Raw genomic sequence first — 19,031 nt, forward strand, 5'->3', positions numbered from 1 at the left:
GCACTGTTTCAAAACTTCTAACTCGTTACTAGGTTGTGCATGACATAATTCTACTCTTTTTTTTCTCATCTACGTGATTTTCTCCATCATTTTGGGAAATTGAGTTTTTACACGAGTATTTTGTGAAAATTTTAAATTGGCTTGATTCTGTCGGTCATTACATTCATTTTAAACAATTATCAGTTGAATTTAAAAGTTGGCTTTATTTGAACTTCACTCTATTTTTTATTATATGTACAAATCGGTCGACTCGACCCTAAATTTTTTTTATTCATATTTGAAATTATCAAATTCAAACCGAATTTAAATATCAAATTTTTTCGAGTGGAACTTGAGCATGAATTATTTTTGTTAAATATTTTGTGAGTTTTAATACTTTATTAATATGATATAATTATATATTAAATAAATATATTTCAAACATTTATTTTCGAGCAGCTCGTGAAATATGTTTGAATATTTCGAGTCGAACTCGACTTCGAATTCAACCTTGATTAGCATCTATCTGAATATAGTTCAACTCGATCATGGCCTTACCTTCATGTCAACTTGATAATGGCTTCAAAATCAACTCGACCATGATCATCACTACGCTTAGTCAATAATTCAACCTCGGTCCCAACTTCAGCTCAATGCGACCCCGAATATCATTTCACACAATCACCTATTTAACGTAAGCTTCAGCTTCAGTTTCATTTACCATTGAACTTGACAAGTATCTTCGAGTTACCAATTTTTAGTCAATATGTATGAAATTATTAATATTTTTGCTGTCCACCAATATATTACTAATTTTTTTTATTTATAATTTAGTATTTCACTATTTTATTATTAAAAACAAGCATATCACTTAATTTCAAGATTATGTCCTCGAGCATATATCCATGGATCAGGTCCGATCAGAGTTATGCGCTCTTTCTTTCTGTGTGGGACGATAACAGAGAGAAAAGAGAATATGTCGAGGCGGCCCAGGGCTCGAGGGCGAGCTTTCTTTATTTAAGAGATAATGAGAAGCGAGTCGAAAGGCTTCTGTTTCCATTCTTGGTTTGAACCAATTAGGTTGTCGGGTGGTATGTTCTCTAGCTGACTAGCATCGATATTGATAATCGTGAAATATTATAGAACTTTGTGGATGTGCAAAAATAGTGATAAAAAGGACAAAACATTAGAAGGGTTTCCATGATCTAACATACGTTAGTATTGCAAAAAACATATATCGCTCGATCCATGTTGGAGGGAAATGAGAAGGAATTTATTTTTAAAAGTCAATTTTATTCTTCTCATCGATCGTTTTTAGCGTTGCTTTCAATCACATGTTGATAAGAAAAGATTTTCTCATGACTTTTTGAATTCAATAAACGGGTATTCACTCATTTGTTTTTTCTACTTTCATACCGCTCGACAATCTAGCACTATGAGAAGGCTTGGAAGTCTTTATCTTAAGACTAAAAAGTGAGTAAGTGTCAACAAAAATGATGAAAAAAATTAGATGTTGGTGGTTAACATGCCTGAAACTTGTAATTGATGGTTTCTCAATCGCTCTAATGATGAAAAAAATTAGATGTTGGTGGTTAACATGACTGAAACTTGTAATTGATGGTTTCTTAATCGCTCTATTCCTTTTGAAATGGATTGATATTAATTCTACGAAAATTCCTCATGAAACAAAAATTTCAATTATCAATCAAATGCACATTATCAATAATATCATGTTTATAAATATCGAAATAAGTAAATAGTAACAAATATAGCATCTATAGTTTACTTTTGGTAAGATATGGATTCTATTAAATATGAATTATTATATTTTTGTCAAATTACAAATTACAAATTACATTAATCGAAGTAAATGTATCAATAACATGTTTTAAACAATATTTTAAAATAATTTTAAAATTGAGCATAAAATTGCCTTGTTTCTAAAAAAGGTGTGTACGGCCAAGCTTCAAGGCGCAGAATAAAAAATGACAGGTGTAAGTGTTAATATAAGCCGCAGCGAGTCGGCACCCCAAATCTCATCTTCAAGCGGAAGGATTAGGAAGTTATACACGAACAGCTACATCTAATTCGTTACAGAGCCTCAACAATCATTATCGCTACATTATTGGTTTATTAAATAAAATTAAGAAAGTTTTTCAAGTTCTTATCTTCTCCGCCAATCCCCTTCCTTTTTCACCCCAATCAATTTGCGAATTTTTTTTATTATTCAACTTTAAATCTGCCGACTGCCGCCATTCCACTCCGTTTAGCGTAATTTGTTAGCTCCAGGTAAATCAAATTTTCATAAAATATGCGGGTTGAACGTTGTTTTTAGATTAATTATATCTGTTTGTTAATTGTTAGCTAAAGACGCGAGATTCGTTTTTTATTTAATTGAGCTAGAAAAGGTTTGTTTGTTAGGTGTTTGAAATTTGATGCTTTTAATGTTTATATGTCCCCTGATTGTGTTAACTGTGTTGTTTGTGGGTCAATTTATGGATTGATACAGGTGATTTGAGTACCGACATGGGATTAGGGCTCTTCTGTTTGACATTCATATTATTATTTGATTATATTACTTTTCTAGCTTTTTTCATGGTAAATGTTTGAATGTTGGTAGCTGAGGAATAAAGATTACATCTTTATTAAATTCGGAGTAATTGGCTTCATTTTTCTCCTATGCTGTTTTTCCTTGTATTGTCTGTGTAATGATCTCAGCTTTGGTGAAAGACCTGGAAGTTTGGTTGCTGCAGCGTTAACCAGGGGCAGGGGGCTAAATTTAACAAATTAATAACATTGTAATTCCTTGGAACTTTAATTTATCTTATCGTCTTAAAGGATTTTTTTTCTTTCACGATTAATTGCTTTGCAATCTTATTATCTACTAAATACTGTGTGCTTTATATAAAGGTAAAACATCTACTTGTTGCTAATAGCTACTAGAAGAATCTGATTTACTGCCAATGAGTGTAATTTGCTCATTTGGCAGCATATCCAAATTAGTTTTGTATAGATTAATAATAATAATAAGGGATACTCAATGATGTGCCCTGCTGTCGATCTGTTTATTTTAAGTTTCTTATCTTTTCAGCCGTGAATTTATTAAAGTATTTTTCCAGAGTGACTTCCAGCTGTTAGTCAATTTTTTCTTGAAGTAATCGGTCATGTCAATTGATCATTTTTTATTTTGATGCAGGAACGTACCAGTGAAAGTACCCTTGAACTGTACTCCGTTTTTGTTGCAATGACAGAACCTGATAGTGAAATAATAAAACATGAGGTATACTTTTCTATTTTGTCGCGTATGTACTCTTAGTACTTGATCACCTTTTCTTTTTGTGTGCTTGCGTGACAATATGGAAACTCTTTACTTTGTAGAGGTGTCATCTCCATCTGCTTTTTATTGTTGATTTTGATCAGTGTTGTTATCCTTTGTGTTACCAGATGCTGAAGGCTTATGTGTGGCTTCAAACTTCTGATGACTCAATACAACAAGTGGAGCAAGAGGTTGCCATGTTTTGTCCATTCATACGTCATGAAATACACTATGGCATGGGATCTTCAAAGAATCACCCCATTTCCCTTCCTTCACGGGTTAATCCTCCCATACTGAACTTAATACTTGACTATTGCCGCTTTCATCAAATTCCAGGCCGCTCTAACAAGGTAACTACAAGTAGAACCCCGCAGGATTGTCAAGATGAATTTCTATCTTGACTTGATTCGCATATGCGAATTTATGAGGCATTTATCTGTTAATTCCAGAAAATAAGTTCTTGATTTCTACTTTTATATCCAGGAGAGGAAGTACTTTGACGAAAAGTTCGTTCGAATGGAAACTAAAAGACTTTGCGAGTTGACAGCTGCTGCTGACAGCTTGCAGCTAAAACCTTTGGTTGATCTCACAAGTCGTGCACTTGCACGGGTGATTGAAGGGAAGAGCCCTGAAGAGATACGAGAGATATTTCATCTACCTGATGATCTCACAGAGGTCTTGTCATTGCAAGCAGTGTACAAGCTTAACGTCCTTTTGTTTTCCTTGGGGCGAATATGTTTTACATGTTTGCTTTCTAACATAACTCTATTGCATTGACTCAGGAAGAGAAGTTGGAGCCAATTAAAAACACCATGGATGATCCTAGAATTCGGCTGTTGAATAGATTGTATGCCAGAAAGAGAAAAGAATTAAAAGAGAGGGAGATACAAAGGGTAATCATGACCTTATATCCCAAACTATTATTTAATGATCAGTGTGTAGCTCACTGCATCATAAACTGGTAGTGGTCTGATTGAATAAGCTTCGAGATTTGTAATTTGATTTGTGGTAACACAACTTGTGATTTGGTGTTTGACTCTCATTTTTCTGTAGAATGTTGAAGTCGAAGAGGAGCATGCGGATGAGCGTTCAGTTGATGATCTCTTGTCATTTATTAATGGAGGCGAGGGAGGTACATGATGACTCTTTGGTTTACCTTTTTTTTTCCTAATCTTTTTTCTTATTCAATAGACTTGATTATATTCGTCTCTCCCAAATTTGTCAGATAGATGTTTGAAGACAACAGCTAATGTGGCTTCTTGTATATTCGATTATTTAATTAAATTTCATGAAGTCAGTGATATAATTTAGTTGTCGTTTCCAGCAGAGAAGTTGTCATTGCACCATGTAATGTGGTGTCAACAATAAGTAGAGTATATAAATAAATTGTGCCTAAATATGATATAATTGTGACATTAGCTGTATCACGGGTCCAACAAACCTAGAGCTCATGCTGTAGTAAGAAAAATTTAGGTCATTGGTTGTGCTTTTATAAGCCCCTTTAATTCAATGGTAGAATTTTCACCACAGTTTGTCATTCATTGGTGCACTAATTCTTTAACTCTGACCTTAGTAACATGTTCTTATAATTCTGCCTTGAGGCATTCATCATTATGAAAATTTCTTGATGTATTGAAGCCAATCATTCAAGTTCCATAGTTAAAGGTAAGGTGACCTATCATCAACTTAAGAAGCAATGTATATTTATTAACATGTCATCTCCTTTATTACTCACCTAAATTAGTCTCTCCCTATCTCTCTGAAGGCATTGTCTCATTTTGTTTTGCAACAAGGACAACAAATTTCTAGTTTTCCCATCTCTTTATTCATGGTTAATTTTCACGTCCTTTGATTTTCACATGCATGTTCTCATTTTTTTTAAAAAAAAATTATGTTCTTCTTTGTGGTGCTAAGTTAGCGGCTGCCATTTCTCTTACTTCTCAGGTCTTTATTTATTATATTTATATTTGGTACGAATAATATGATTTTTGTTATGATTGTTCCTCCCAGTGGCGTATAGCCAAGATTTTGTCCGGGGGTTGAATTTTGTGTTAAAAAGTTCATTGATGAAAAATTGACCGTGAAGATATATGTGTTGTTTCAATCTTTTAGTCTCAACATATTTATTTATAATATTTTGTTTTTTTTTGGTTTTAAAATAATAATCTCACCAATAATTATACAAAAAAGTTAAACTTGATTTATATTTATAAGAAATAACTCACAGTATATCAATTAAATATTTTTTTTATTTATAACAAAATACAAAATTGTATTTATAGTTAGCTTCTACCTAACAATCAACATAACTGGTTTGGGCTAATAGCATTCAACCTCTCTCTGAAATTCTTATATAACACAAAACCCCATGTAAAAAAATAATTAGCCAATTCCTCAACTTTTCAAATAATAAGCTAAAAAACATTGTGTCGGAAATTGTAGTTACATGGGCATGAAATGCAATTGGTCATTTTTTTACTTTTATTACTTAAAATGACATAAATACCCTTGAATTCTTGTTAGTGGATTTTGTTCTTATCTAGTTATTTAACATATTAGTTTTGAATTGTATTTTTCAAAAAAATTTAAAAATTTANAAATATGGAAATTTGAGTGGGACACTTGTCCTTTAGCCATGCAATTGATATATATATATATATATATATATACACACACACACACACATATAAACACACATAGAGCCCATCCCCTATAATAGATACGCCCCTGGTTCCTTCTACAGTTTGTTCCATCTATCTTTGTGGAATTACTGCTTTGTGAAACTAAAGCAACTCATCATTTTGTTTACCCATGCATCTCATTTCCTTTCTAATTTCCTTCTATATCTTACGGTTTTAAGTGAGTCTGACAGATACATGCTTCACAGATTCTAAAGGTACCCGTAATTCTAAAAATAAAAAGAAGAATCGTAGGAGGAAAGACCATCAAAGATCCATTCCTTCAAACTGCACTACCACTTCAAATGGCACATACTGTACTGGCAATGTTGTGGATATGAATAACGAGGTCAAGATCTGTTTCTCTTTCCGTGAGTTAGCTGCATGTTGGATTTATTTTTTGTCAGACCATTTACTAGTTTGTTATTGAAGCGACTATATAATTGCCCTAATTCCCTTTTGATTGTCATGGGGAATCATTTGCATGCAAAAAATGCTTGTCGGTGCATACACTATTACCTTTTGGGCTGATATCATTTGATGTTGCAGGAATTAAATGAACTCAATTCTGCAGGCAGTAATCCATCGAGAAATGGTGATCCACTGGCCAACCATTTTAATGTGATGAAGTTGCCGGTCATCGGAGATGATAGACTCGTGCCTGAAGATGAGTTTGATGATTGTGATTTAGATGATGACATTGACCCTGCTTTAAAAGAAAAAATCGATCGGTAAGCTTGATAACTTTATGAGTATTTTCTACAATGTTACAAAGAAGTGTTGGGGTTGGGATCCCAGTAAATGGAAAATATTAATACTTAAATCTCCTGTCTTTAATCCTACTAAACACAGATTTATGTAGTTATTTTGTATATGTGATTATTGACTGTCTTGATATGGTCAGCGACTCTGTCTGATGGATTGAAAGAAGATTGTCTGCTGAACTGATTGTGAGATATTATGCAAACTAGCCGACCTTGTGATAATCATATATGATGAATGACACAAATTTCTTCCCAGTCTTGGATATTCTTTTAGAAAATTGTCCATAGCAGCCTTTTTCATTCCCATAATGACCATGAAGATCATGAGAATATAATCTTTTTGAGTTTCAATAAATGTGGCCTAAAATCACTATCTTTGAATCAAGTGCCCTTTTTTCTTTTCATGGTTGGAGTAATCATTAGGTATAGGAACAACAATTGGTATACAAAATCAGAAATTCTCAAATCCTTGTTTTCTTGTGGTCAGTACCTTCTCCGTACCAAGTTCAAGAAAATGGACCTTTTATTTTTACTTCATATACCACTTGGATTTCATTATTATTATTGTTATTATTATCATGTGGAAATTTGTTTTTGTATGATTTTCTCGAACAGATCACCACCACCTTCATGGGATGGTTGAGCCTTGGTTAACATGGATAAGGAGTGCATATGCTAGAAACTTGTGCCTGTAACATTTTATGAAAGATAGGGTAGTGTGACATGATATCCTGCTTTTTTATATGAATGATTTGACAATGTCAGGGTTCATTCATTGCCTAAGATCCTTGATTTTTGTTCAGCAAAAAATTGGTTTTGGGTGGGTAAAAGCTAATTTATAAATCTGAAAGCTCATTTTTCAGTAAGAATCCACCTTCCATGAGAAAATAGAATTTAAGCAATAAAAGGTTATCATCATGCAATTTCTCTTCAAATAAGTGTGAATCAAATTTACAAAGCTTGCAGAGAAAGAATTAGAGAGAGAATATTTTGAATATTTTGAAAATGTCTATCCTTCCTGCTTGTGACTTCAGCCGGTCGCCGGCCCGCAGGAAGTGACCTCCGCCGTTCGTCGCCGTCCATCAACGTCGCCGTCCATCACCGACCATTTTCGAACACGTCCATCCGTACCAGCGGCCGGGTTTTCTTGAGACCGATTGTCTTGGTTTCTGTCCACTGTAATACCTTCCGCCAGCAGCCTTTAACTTCCGCCACTCTTATCCTTCAAAGCCGATCAATCTCGACAATCCATATCATCTTTAACGGGATGGTCTTTTGCCGCTCATCGACACTCAGGCGCCGCCAGTTCTTATTTGGTTCTTGCTATTAGTTCGTCATTGTTGAACCGTCATGAATGCACACAGTAACCGGAATTTTCGGGGTGGATTTTCTAAACCTGGGTCACATATTAGGGATGAGACGATTAGGATCGAATTTAAAACGTTCATTTTGAGATTGGGATTGACGGCAGGTCGATTTGGTGGTAAGAAAAAACCAGGACATCATGCTACATGCTGGATTTCAGTTGCGAGGAGGCACGTTGGATTAGCCTCACGATTAGAGACTACATTTACTCAACACAATCAGGCTCGTCTTTTCGACGCTACAGAGGCATGAATGCAGTGTACACAATACAGAGTTTTGCAAACAAACGAGGAAGATATCTAGAATTGTCTAAATTCAATAAGCAAGGAAAAAAGCTGACCACTATTGTGCCTAGCGGTGTCAACGCAATTGGGTGGATTAAGCTATCCAGTGCAGTGGATAAGCTGATTTCGGGGAGTTATCAGAGGGAATTTTCACGACATTTTCCCATCCAAGGAAAAATTCATTCCAAATCTAGTGAAATTCCACAGGACAAGGATTTGGTGGAGAGAAGTAAAGAAGGGCTTCTGTCATCGACGGATGATAGTAACATGCTGCGGGTAAAAAAGAAATGGAGTGAATCCATAATCATCACTAGAGGCAGAGTAACATCTTCATGGGAGATAATTGAAGGAGTTCTCGGGAAAGCCACGAACAGTAAAATAGAACTCTTTCCTTTTCAAGCTAACAAAGCTTTATGGTGGCCTTCAAATGCGGATGATTTTTCCTTCTACATCAATTTAAAGAAAGGATTCTTTGATTTTGGTGTGTCCTTGGAGTTTGAAGGATGGTCTAAAGACATCAACACTTTGGACTCGGTTGATAGTTCTGCAACAGCTGGATATGGATTTGCGGGTTACCATGGGATCTTTGGACGACAAATTCTTTTAAAACTATTGGCGATCTTTGTGGGGGACTGTTGGCCATTAGCCCAGACACACTACACTTCAGGATGCTCGGAGCAGCGAAGATTAAGGTTAAGGGAACAGAAGGAAGCTTTATTCAAAATAAGATGAACATTTCACTGGAAGGGAGATCTATAGAGATCAGCATAAGAGTAAAAACATTCGATCATAAGGGTCACGAAACATATGCAAAGCAGACTTATGCTCAAGTGGTTGTGAATGGTAAGAAGATATTGGCGGGCTGGGGAAACAATAATATTTATAACACTTTAGCAAGGAATGAGGAAGTCTTGAACATCTACAACAAAGGAAAAACAGTACAGGGGGAGCTACACGTCCAAGGGAAATATTCGGCAGGATTCAGAGAAAGATGTGATTCCATGAGCAGAAATGGAAGTTTGGAAGAGAGTCAGGGGCCAGTGTCATCAAAAGGAATACCAAATAATTCAGAAAGGAAGACTGAATCACCGAAACATTCGCTTGATGTGAAGGTGCTGAAGATTTTGAGTAATATCGATCCAAAGCATGCATCAAATTTTAGAAGTTCCTCTATTGGATCCATGAATAGCAAGCAGACCGAGGCTCAAGATAATCGGGTGGGAAGTGATAGAAACAACATCACAACGGAACATCTCTGGAAAACATATTGCCGAAGAAGTAAAAAAGAAAACTATGTGGGAGATGAAGAACAAGGTACTCGGAAAAAGGAGTTCATTGCATTCATGAAACGGGAGTGCGCATCAATGAAGCAGGGGTTGAGAAGGAAGACTTAGATGAGATCGAGTTCGAAGATTCACAAGATGACCTGTTAGAAGGGGAGATTGAGTCCGCTGAGTCAGAAAGTGTTGGCTACATTGGTTCTGAAAATTCTGATATGGTTGAAGATTTTGAACCAGTTTTGGATGTGTTGTTCTCACCAGGAACAAATACAAAGACCAACACAAACGCATATCTTCGAGAAAATACAAAACCTTTTGTGGGACATGTACTTAACGGTATTCAGAAAACCTTTCTAAATCATTCTTTCTCGTTAAATTCGATTTTACCGTGTTCTTTTAATGTCTTGGGTATGTCCAGTGGTTTGTTAGGAGGAGGGTTAAGTATAGCTGATGAAAAGCCTTGTTATGAGAGAGATATATCACCAGGGAAAGTGGGGGAGGATAAGGATTTTGATGAACAGCAAGTGACAGGGGTGGGCATGGATGACAGAAATGGAGATAAGTTACCGGGAAAAACAATTCAGTTAAAGAGGAAGTTGTACAGATTACAATGTGGAATCAGCTATGACAGAAGCTCCACTTCGAGGGGTTCCAATCCGTTTAAATGAAGATTTGCGTTTGGAATATAAGAGGTGGTGGGGCGGCGAGGAAAAGACACTTGGTCCGGACAGTATTTCAAAATGAAAAGCCAGACATTGTGGTTCTCTTGGAAACAAAATGTGAAAAGGTGGAAAAAAATTTTGTCGCAAGTGTTTGGAAATCAAGATTTGTAGATTGGGTTTGTTTGCCATCGGTTGGAAGGTCTGGGGGAATTCTTGTCATGTGGGACCCCCGAGTGGTGCAAGTGAACAATAATCTGATTGGGGAATTCTCGGTGTCAATTGAGATTACTGGGAATGACGAGGATAATTGGTGGTTTTCAGCCATTTATGGGCCAGTCCAACCGAGATTGAGAGATTTATTTTGGGATGAATTAGCGGGGTTGAAAGTAATCTGTGGGGAGGCTTGGTGTCTTGGAGGTGATTTCAATGTTGTGCGGAATTTGGGAGAAAAACTTAATAATCAGTCTTTAACTACTAGCATGTCCTGTTTCGATGCTTTAATAGAGGAGTTGGAGCTCTTTGACCCACCACTTTTGAATGCAAAATTCACTTGGTCCAATTTTAGATCGGTGCCAATTTGCAGTCGGCTGGACAGATTCTTATTTTCGGCGGGATGGAGGATCTTATTCCCCAATTATAGACAAACGGTGCTTCCAAGACTTACATCTGACCACTGCCCTGTCTTGTTTGACACATCCAGGTTGAGATGGGGTCCAACTCCATTCAGATTTGAAAATGTTTGGTTGTCACATCACAAATTCAAAGATCTAGTGAGGACATGGTGGAACAGAGGGGGTGTTCAGGGGTGGGAAGGATACAAATTTATGCAAAAGCTGAAAATGATCAAAAAAAATGTATCGGAATGGAATAAAGAAGTGTATGGTGATGCCCATGTCAGATTATATGAGCTGCAGAATAAGATTAAGCATTTGGATGAGATCGAGGCTACTGGACTATGGTCGGAAGAGTTGAACCAAGAGAGGAAGGAAGCAAGGTGGGAACTGGAAAAAATATCCTTTGCAAATTTTCAAATACAAAGCCAAAAAGCAAAACTCAAATGGTTACAACAAGGGGATCAAAATACAAAGTTCTTTCATGCACTATTGAATAGCAGAAGAAATAGAGCATTGATTGAAAGAGTGGAATTGGATGATGGTCGAGTGGTTACCGAGGAAAAATAAATTGAGCACGAAATTATCAATTTTTACCAGAAGTTGTTTAGGAAGGCAGAGGGGGAAAGGGAGAGTTCGGCTGAGCCGGGGAGGGGAATTAATGGGCTGGATTGGGCACCGATACAGAGAGACGATGCAGAGGAGTTGGAAAAACATTTTGAGGAGGAAGAGATTAAAAAAGCTGTGTTTGATTGTGATGGGACAAAAGCGCCGGGGCCGGATGGATTCACTTTGGCATTCTTTCAAAAGAACTGGGATACATTGCGAGTGGATCTGTTAAAAGTGTTCGCTGAATTCTTTAATGATGGAATTATCAATGGAATTACTAATGAAACTTACATTTGTCTCATTCCAAAGAAAAATGATGCGCGAAAGATAAACGATTTTCGACCAATTAGTTTGGTTACGAGCTTGTATAAGATATTGGCAAAGGTATTGGTTAACAGATTGAAGAAGGCTTTGGGTAACACAATTGCGGAGAACCAGTGCGCATTTATCAAAGGAAGACATATATTGGATTGTTGCCTCATTGCGAATGAGATTGTGGAAGAATATCGCAGGAAGAAAAAGAAGGGATGGGTGCTGAAAATTGACTTGGAAAAAGCTTACGATAATGTCGACTGGCAATTTTTAGACCTAGTGCTACAAAATAAAGGATTCGGTGAGAGATGGAGGAGGTGGATTAGAGGATGCGTTTCTAACGTTTCATTCTCGATTTTTATAAATGGAAAACCATGTGGGAAAATAAGAGGGGATAGAGGGCTAAGACAAGGCGATCCATTATCACCTTTTCTTTTCAACTTAGTTGTCGATGTGTTGGGGAGAATTGTGGATAAATCAAGGCAAGATAATGAGTTATAGGGGCTGGAAATAGGAAAAGACAAGCTACAAATCGCGCATTTACAAGTTGCAGACTATGCTTTGTTCTTGGCGGATTCAAAGAATGATGTGATGATAAGAGTGGATATACTCAAAAAATATGCTAAAAATTCAGGGCTGAAAATTAATATGGGGAAAAGTGTTGTGCTGGGATTGAATTTCTCGGAAGATGAAGTAGATGAAATGGCAATCGCTTTGGGGGCAAAAAAGAGACGTGGCCAGTCAAGTATCTAGGGTTACCATTGAGAGGTAATCCCACAAAATCGGAGTTTTGGGAATCGGTTATTTCGAAAATGGCTAAGAAACTAGCTAGTTGGAGAAAGTCGTTTCTATCTAGGAGGTCGCCTAATTTTGATAAATGCGGTACTTTGTGCATTGCCGTCTTACTTCATGTCCCTTTTCAGAGTTCCTAGCAAAGAGGCCGCAAAAATGGAAAAAATAATGAGAGATTTTTTGTGGGATGGAGCCGAAGGGGAGAAACTTTGCCACGTGGTCGGTTGGAAGCAAGTGTGTAAACCAAAGGAAAAAGGTGGTTTGGGATTGGGGAATATTTGTCTCAGAAATAAGGCTCTTCTCGGCAAATGGTGGTGGAGATGTTCGGTGGAGAGGGGGACGCTGTGGAAAAAAGTTATCAAAAGCATATATGGGTTATAGGAAAACGGGTGGGATCTGGGGTTGGCGGAAAGGAAAACTTTTAGAAGTCCTTGGAAATTTATCTCTCGATCTTACCAGGCTTTTCATCAACTTATTAGGGTGGTGCCAAATCAGGGAAACATCATTCGTTTCTGGGAGGATGTCTGGGAGGGAGGGGTGTCGTTTAGGTCTAGATTTCCTGCCTTGTTTCGTGTTTGTACCGCAAGAAACAAACCTATCTGCCATTTTGTTCATGTCGCTAATTCTGGTGGTTCGTCTTCTATTACTTGGGATGTGAGGTTTAGGAGGGATTTATCAGAGGAAGAGTTAGGTGAGTTTACCATTCTGTTAGGAGTTTTAGAGAGAGTTAGATTGCAGTTGGGTTCTCAGGATTATAGGGTTTGGTTGGGGGATTCGTCAGGGCTTTTCTCTGTTAAATCTTTTTATAACTCCTTCTTCCATTCATCTGATTTTCCACAATTCAATTACTTCCAAAAAATCTGGAAAGTGCACGTCCCGCATAAGGTAAAGATTTTCTCGTGGATTGTGGTATTGGGAAAGTTGCCTACGTGTGACATCGTGCAAAAAAGGTGGAGGGACTGCGTTCTAAGGCCTCAGTGGTGTTGTTTATGTCGTCAGGATGAAGAGCATAAGGATCACATTCTTCTGCACTGCTCATACTCCAGAAGCATTTGGATTAAAGTTCAAAGAGAAATGGGCATTCAATGGGTCCTTCCAAGCCAGGCTAAAGAACTATTCTGTTCCGATTCAGATTGCCCCTTACCACCGAAATATAAGGAATTCTGGTGCATGATACTTCACGGCGTATTCCGGTCCTTATGGTTGGAAAGGAATAGAAGAATCTTTGAAGATGCGCACGAATCAGTTGATCAAATATGGGAGAAAATAAAATTCAGGATTGCATCATGGACGTCGAGCTTCAAAGAATTTAATCATTTAAGTATATCAGACTTAGTTAGGGACTGGAAATTTGTATTGTCTGAGTAGTAGTTCGAATTGATCGCGGATTACTCATCCGCATTATCTTGTAATCTCTAATTATTATAATAAAATTAGTGTTTTATCAAAAAAAAAAAAAAATCTGAAAGCTCGTACGAATTGGGTAGGGGAATGGGGTGGGGGTTCTGAAGTTTACTTTTTAGCAATCTCTGAGTTACTCTTTAGTAAAAAATGTGATTGGAGGCTGTCTGACTTGCGGTAAACATGTTCCATTTGTTGGATCAAATGTCATTAATGTTTTGAGAAATTTTATATTTAATGAAATTTATGGTCCAGTTCTCTCTTTAAGGTCCAAGTGCATGAATTATGCAATGCTTACATTATTCATGTTTACGCCTTAATTTTTTGTATTTACTACAAGCGCATTTTCTTTTGTACTTTTTTCAGCTACTTTGCCGCATGACATCATTTGGTGGTTACTAATTTGCATTTATTTTTCTCGGTTAGAGAGAGTGAAAATGGACCAAAGAAAGTGTGGTCGCCATTTGGAGAGTATTATTTGGATACCCATGATGACCAGATTTATTACCTTATTTGGTTGATCAGGGAGGTTGCTGACTTCGCTAGAAGATTAAATTCTGATTGGCCTGAAAGAATGCAAGAGATACTGTCTCTGGGTCAAGAGAGACGACCACCACCACTCATGAACAATGGAAATGGTTCATTGAGATGATTTACAGGTAAGTTTGCTACTTCGTTTATTTTTTCCTCTGCTTCTGTCTTTTTGTTGTCTTCTACCGTTTTCCAACTTTAATAAAATGAGGCAAAGTCGTTGAGTCCTGACAATTGTTCTGCGTTCGTAGTTCATTATTTTCCAAGCAGTGGTGTCCTTAGTTTTATCGTGCGTACTAGGATGACATATATGTGTTGCGAGATTTATTCCTAAAACTGGTCTGATAGAAACCCTTTGCGGGCATAAGGTATGACAATACTACGTAGCATGTTATCTAGCCATAATGATTCTCCATTCAAGCATTTTCCGTGATTTATATGTGCACGAGGTACTGCTGAGACTTCAAAAGTTTCATGCTATCTGATATATCAATAATATGTATACATGATGGTTGGAGTTCACATTGTGTGAAGAATATCATTATTGTAACTGAATGGTTACAACTTACAAGCTTATACAAACCATTTTATGAAGATACAGATTCTACTGAGACCACCCTTCAACGTGTAACCGCTCATAGTGTTTTATCCTCTTGTTTCCAGGCCAAGATCAGCACCGGAAATGATCCATCTTGGTGCATGTATTGAGATCAAAATGCAAACCAGGCATAAGATTTTGAGGCGTCTTTTTGGTCCCGTTGGGTCCGAATGATGGTATCCAACTCGAGATTTAGAAGTAAAGTTCATAGGCAATTTCTGACATTCTCCAAAATTCAATTTTGATGTTTCAATCTAATCTCTTCAATTCTTCAATAGTCTCTTGTAGCGAAATTAAGGACGAATTTTTGCTGGGCGATGTGAGCCAATTTTGTTGAACTCTTTTTTCTCCTTTCCAATTTATTTTTCCACCCTCGGTGATGGAGGTGGATGCTATGGACAGAAGGCGAGAGTCGTCATGTAATCTTGTACTGCTTGTTTTGTGGCGTTGAGCAGATGTAAATATGAGCAAGTTCATGTAATAACGTGTTTTCATATTGAGTTGGCAAAAACTTGTGTGAGACGGTCTCACGGGTCGTATTTGTGAGACTGATATCTTATTTGGATCATCCATAAAAAAGTATTACTTTTTATGCTGAGGATATTACTTTTTATTGTGAATATGGGTAGGGTTGACCCGTCTCACATATTAAGATCCGTGAGACGGTCTCACATGAGACTCACTCTATTGAGTTTATGCTAGAATCATTATCTTTCGACCTTTTGAACTTTTATACATAATAATAGTGTAAAATTATAAAAGAAACTGTGATCCCATAGGAGCTACCGAGGAAGCAAAGACAATGATACTTGTCACGAAATCGACCCTTTCAAGCATTTGTAACTGCTTAATACAAAGTACACGCCAAGTTAAAGTTAAGACGCAATTCGATGGTGCACACGTCACAATTATTAAAAAATAAATAATTCGATTTGTTATTATAAATTTGAAAATTTTAAATTCAAATACAACCTCAGAATATCGACTTTGTTAGTCTACATTTTATCCATGTCTAGACAGTACCGAGAATATTTTCTATATAATTTTCTTGATTTACGAAATTTTATTTCTGAGGGAAAAAATCACCAGTCAAATACACGTAAGCATTTGCTTGCTAGTACGTGGTGGTCGCACCACTCCTCAATTTGAGGAGCATTCCCTGACCAAATACAATCAAGAACTTGGTTTTGGATTATAACTCATAAAAAAAAAACAAAAAACAGAGAACTTAGTTTTAGCCTTTGGGGGAAAAAGTGTACATGAAATATAATTCTTTTTGTTATTATTATTATCTAGGTAAAAGTGAAATCTTAGTTCACATCTGTCTGTTTGGGCATTTGCCCGTTCTACTTAGAGCAAAATATGCCAGCTAGAACATGCTTCCTTTTTACCACAAAAGGTGATGTTAACCTCACGGGTCTTCTCTTTGCAAATGCTTTGGTTTTACTTTCTGACTCATCTTCCTCACATTCTTCATCCAAGTCTCTATTTTTTGCAGATGGCCCCAATTCCTCGGCTCTGTTGATGACTTTTCTTTTGTTGGCGTTTAACTTGGAGAGCAAATTTCTTTCAACAGGATCACTTGGTGGCGCAACTTTGGACTCTCTTGGTATTGTTGCACCAATACCAAGCCTACAAAATCTCAAAGATTGTGATCCTACGCAAATGAATGACTCTGCTACAAGTTTTACCAGGGAGATGTACTTGCCTAGCAATTCGCCCTTCCAATTCCACTACAACTAATTTCTCACTCAATGAGGATCCACTCATGTTATTGACCAACTGCTCAGCCTGTATGTAAAGCACATAAGATGGCTTGTCATTGATAGCTTTTGTAACTTGACACAAACTTCAAGCCAGTTTCGCAAAAAAACATTAACCTAACCATACTCCCGGGGTATGGCAAGAAATGAATCATGTATGCAGAAAAAAATATGAAGACAAAACAACAGGTTAATAAATGGGCTGTGTTGAGGAGACCGGCGTTTCAATTCAATTGAGAATAAAATCCTCAAACTCAACGAATTCGGAGATTTTGAGAAAGGATTTTCCTTGACAGTTGATTCAGCTTGTTCCTACCATGCAAAATACCCTCAGTTAAACAGCAAGAAACCGTTTATACCAGTTTGGATTATCTGTCCAACTTCACCAGTTGAGGTTGAGGTTTTTTCTCTACACCATTCATTGTCATCTTTCTCTACACCATTCATTGTCATCTTTCCCAATCGGGTAAACATGTTTTTCCTATAAATAATCAACTCAATTCGCAATCCCAAAAAACGAGACAGGCACGCCTTCATTTTCAATCTTTTTCCACAGCATTAACACACAGGTTCCTGTATTTACTGCCTTTTTACAATCAACTAGAAAATTTACAAGCAAAGTAAGCTGTTGGATGATAACATAATGAGTGAAATCCACATAAAGGGCAAAGCCATTGGAGCCGAGTACAGTTGCTCCAAATCTCATACATAAAAGTTTTATTTTTTTCACAAATACGCAACTCTCCCGCACTAGCAAATTCCTTGTTACGGAATAGCAAATTTTAATTCAATCGCATTCGTGCAAACCAACGTAGTATTGAAACAGGTTAATCAAACAAAATTGAGCTAAAAAGTAGTTTGATACTTACAAAAACCTCAATACCAATCAAAAAATAATCGCTTCACGACCAACCGAAGTTAGGGCAGCTTGTTTTCGTTCGTTAGGGGTTGAAATCGGATCTAGACAGCTCACTCCATCTCACTACCTATGGTTCTTTGTTGGATCACTGGAATTGTTCGTTGTTTTTTAAATGTATTTGGTAAATGGATTTTAATTTTTTCGTAAATAATTAAACAAAACACATTAATAGTATAAATAAATAAATTTATTTAATTAATATAAAATAAAATATAATTATAAAATAAAATATAAATACACCAAAAGTGAATTCGAAATTTATAATCTTATTTTCTTAAAATTATTCGAATATATTTGAAATTAATCGACTTAAATGTAATATTATATATTTTCGTAAAATTTGCAAATCAAATCAATCTGTTAATATTTTCAACTCTAATAATAATTTTCAATGTTTATTTAAAACATAATCTAGCTATTATATATAAATAAATAAATAAATATCATCCATGTATATTGATATTAAACTATTTCATATAATGTATGATAATAGCATTAAAAAAAAAAAATAGAATATTTGCAAATATTTTATTTCATATTCCACGCAATTTTTGCATTTTGGGTCTAAGATATGACATATGGCTTAGCTTTTGGAGGACAAAAATTCTTCCAACAAAAAGAGTATTAATTCAAATTACTTGAAATTAAGGAATACATTTGAAAATATATGTACACTATTGTTTGAAAATAATGACAATAGAAAAACATTATTTATGTGATATAATAGTATGCATAATTGGTATGTGAAGCATTATGCTCATTGAAATCATTCAGGAATTTGATTGTACTTAATGTCTTTCATAATATGTATATAGACCTCGAACAATCATCTCAAATTCGAGTAATAATTCGATGATATGTCTGATGTAATTCATAAACACATTTAACGACCATACTGTAATTCAAATTTGATTTGAATTGAACTGTTTGGACTTTCTAACCAATGTAACTTATGAAATTTTTTCCCGAATCGTTCGAAAGAACAACATATATAGAGGTACTTAATATATAATTTATACGCAATTTTTTGATTTTTTTGTAAAAAATATCTATTGGAATTCGTTCAAAACCAAACCAAATTCTGTAAAAAACTGTAACAGAAAATTTTCATGATTTTTGTTGATGATAAAAATGTCATGATTTTTCTTTTAAAAAAGAAGATTTCAT

At 36.0% G+C, this 19,031-nt stretch overlaps 1 protein-coding gene and 1 long non-coding RNA gene across 3 annotated transcripts; one reads left to right on the top strand and one right to left on the bottom strand.

Annotated features, from left to right (window-relative positions):
* Positions 1-1,946: 1,946 nt before the first annotated feature.
* Positions 1,947-15,676, top strand: LOC140962887 (SKP1-like protein 21). Of its 2 annotated transcripts, none has more exons than XM_073421958.1 (10): positions 1,947-2,268; positions 3,176-3,259; positions 3,424-3,645; positions 3,779-3,970; positions 4,078-4,188; positions 4,349-4,427; positions 6,183-6,344; positions 6,548-6,704; positions 14,579-14,712; positions 15,248-15,676. In XM_073421958.1, exons 2-9 carry the CDS (start codon positions 3,224-3,226, stop codon positions 14,703-14,705), a joined length of 1,086 nt encoding a protein of 361 aa, XP_073278059.1. In that variant the 5' UTR covers positions 1,947-2,268; positions 3,176-3,223; the 3' UTR covers positions 14,706-14,712; positions 15,248-15,676. The 2 variants fall into 2 exon arrangements, with proteins under 2 accessions (XP_073278059.1, XP_073278058.1); XM_073421957.1 differs by having other exon boundaries at positions 1,950-2,268; positions 6,183-6,322; positions 6,523-6,704.
* Positions 15,677-16,354: 678 nt separating this feature from the next.
* On the bottom strand, positions 16,355-17,980 carry LOC140963116 (uncharacterized). The gene is made up of 2 exons (XR_012172659.1): positions 17,811-17,980; positions 16,355-17,379 (listed from the first exon to the last, which is right to left on the bottom strand). It is a non-coding gene; the product is annotated as an uncharacterized lncRNA (long non-coding RNA).
* Positions 17,981-19,031: the final 1,051 nt, after the last annotated feature.

This window comes from Primulina huaijiensis, chromosome 17 (genome assembly GCF_012295235.1).
Source record: "Primulina huaijiensis isolate GDHJ02 chromosome 17, ASM1229523v2, whole genome shotgun sequence".
NCBI classification, from domain to species: Eukaryota; Viridiplantae; Streptophyta; class Magnoliopsida; order Lamiales; family Gesneriaceae; genus Primulina; species Primulina huaijiensis.

Coding starts and splice junctions, on each gene's coding strand:
- LOC140962887 (XM_073421957.1), top strand. CDS start 3,224: ATGACAGAACCTGATAGTGAAATAATAAAACATGAG. Junction 3,260..3,423: donor GTGAAATAATAAAACATGAG/GTATACTTTTCT, acceptor TTGTGTTACCAG/ATGCTGAAGGCTTATGTGTG. Junction 4,428..6,182: donor TATTAATGGAGGCGAGGGAG/GTACATGATGAC, acceptor CATGCTTCACAG/ATTCTAAAGGTACCCGTAAT.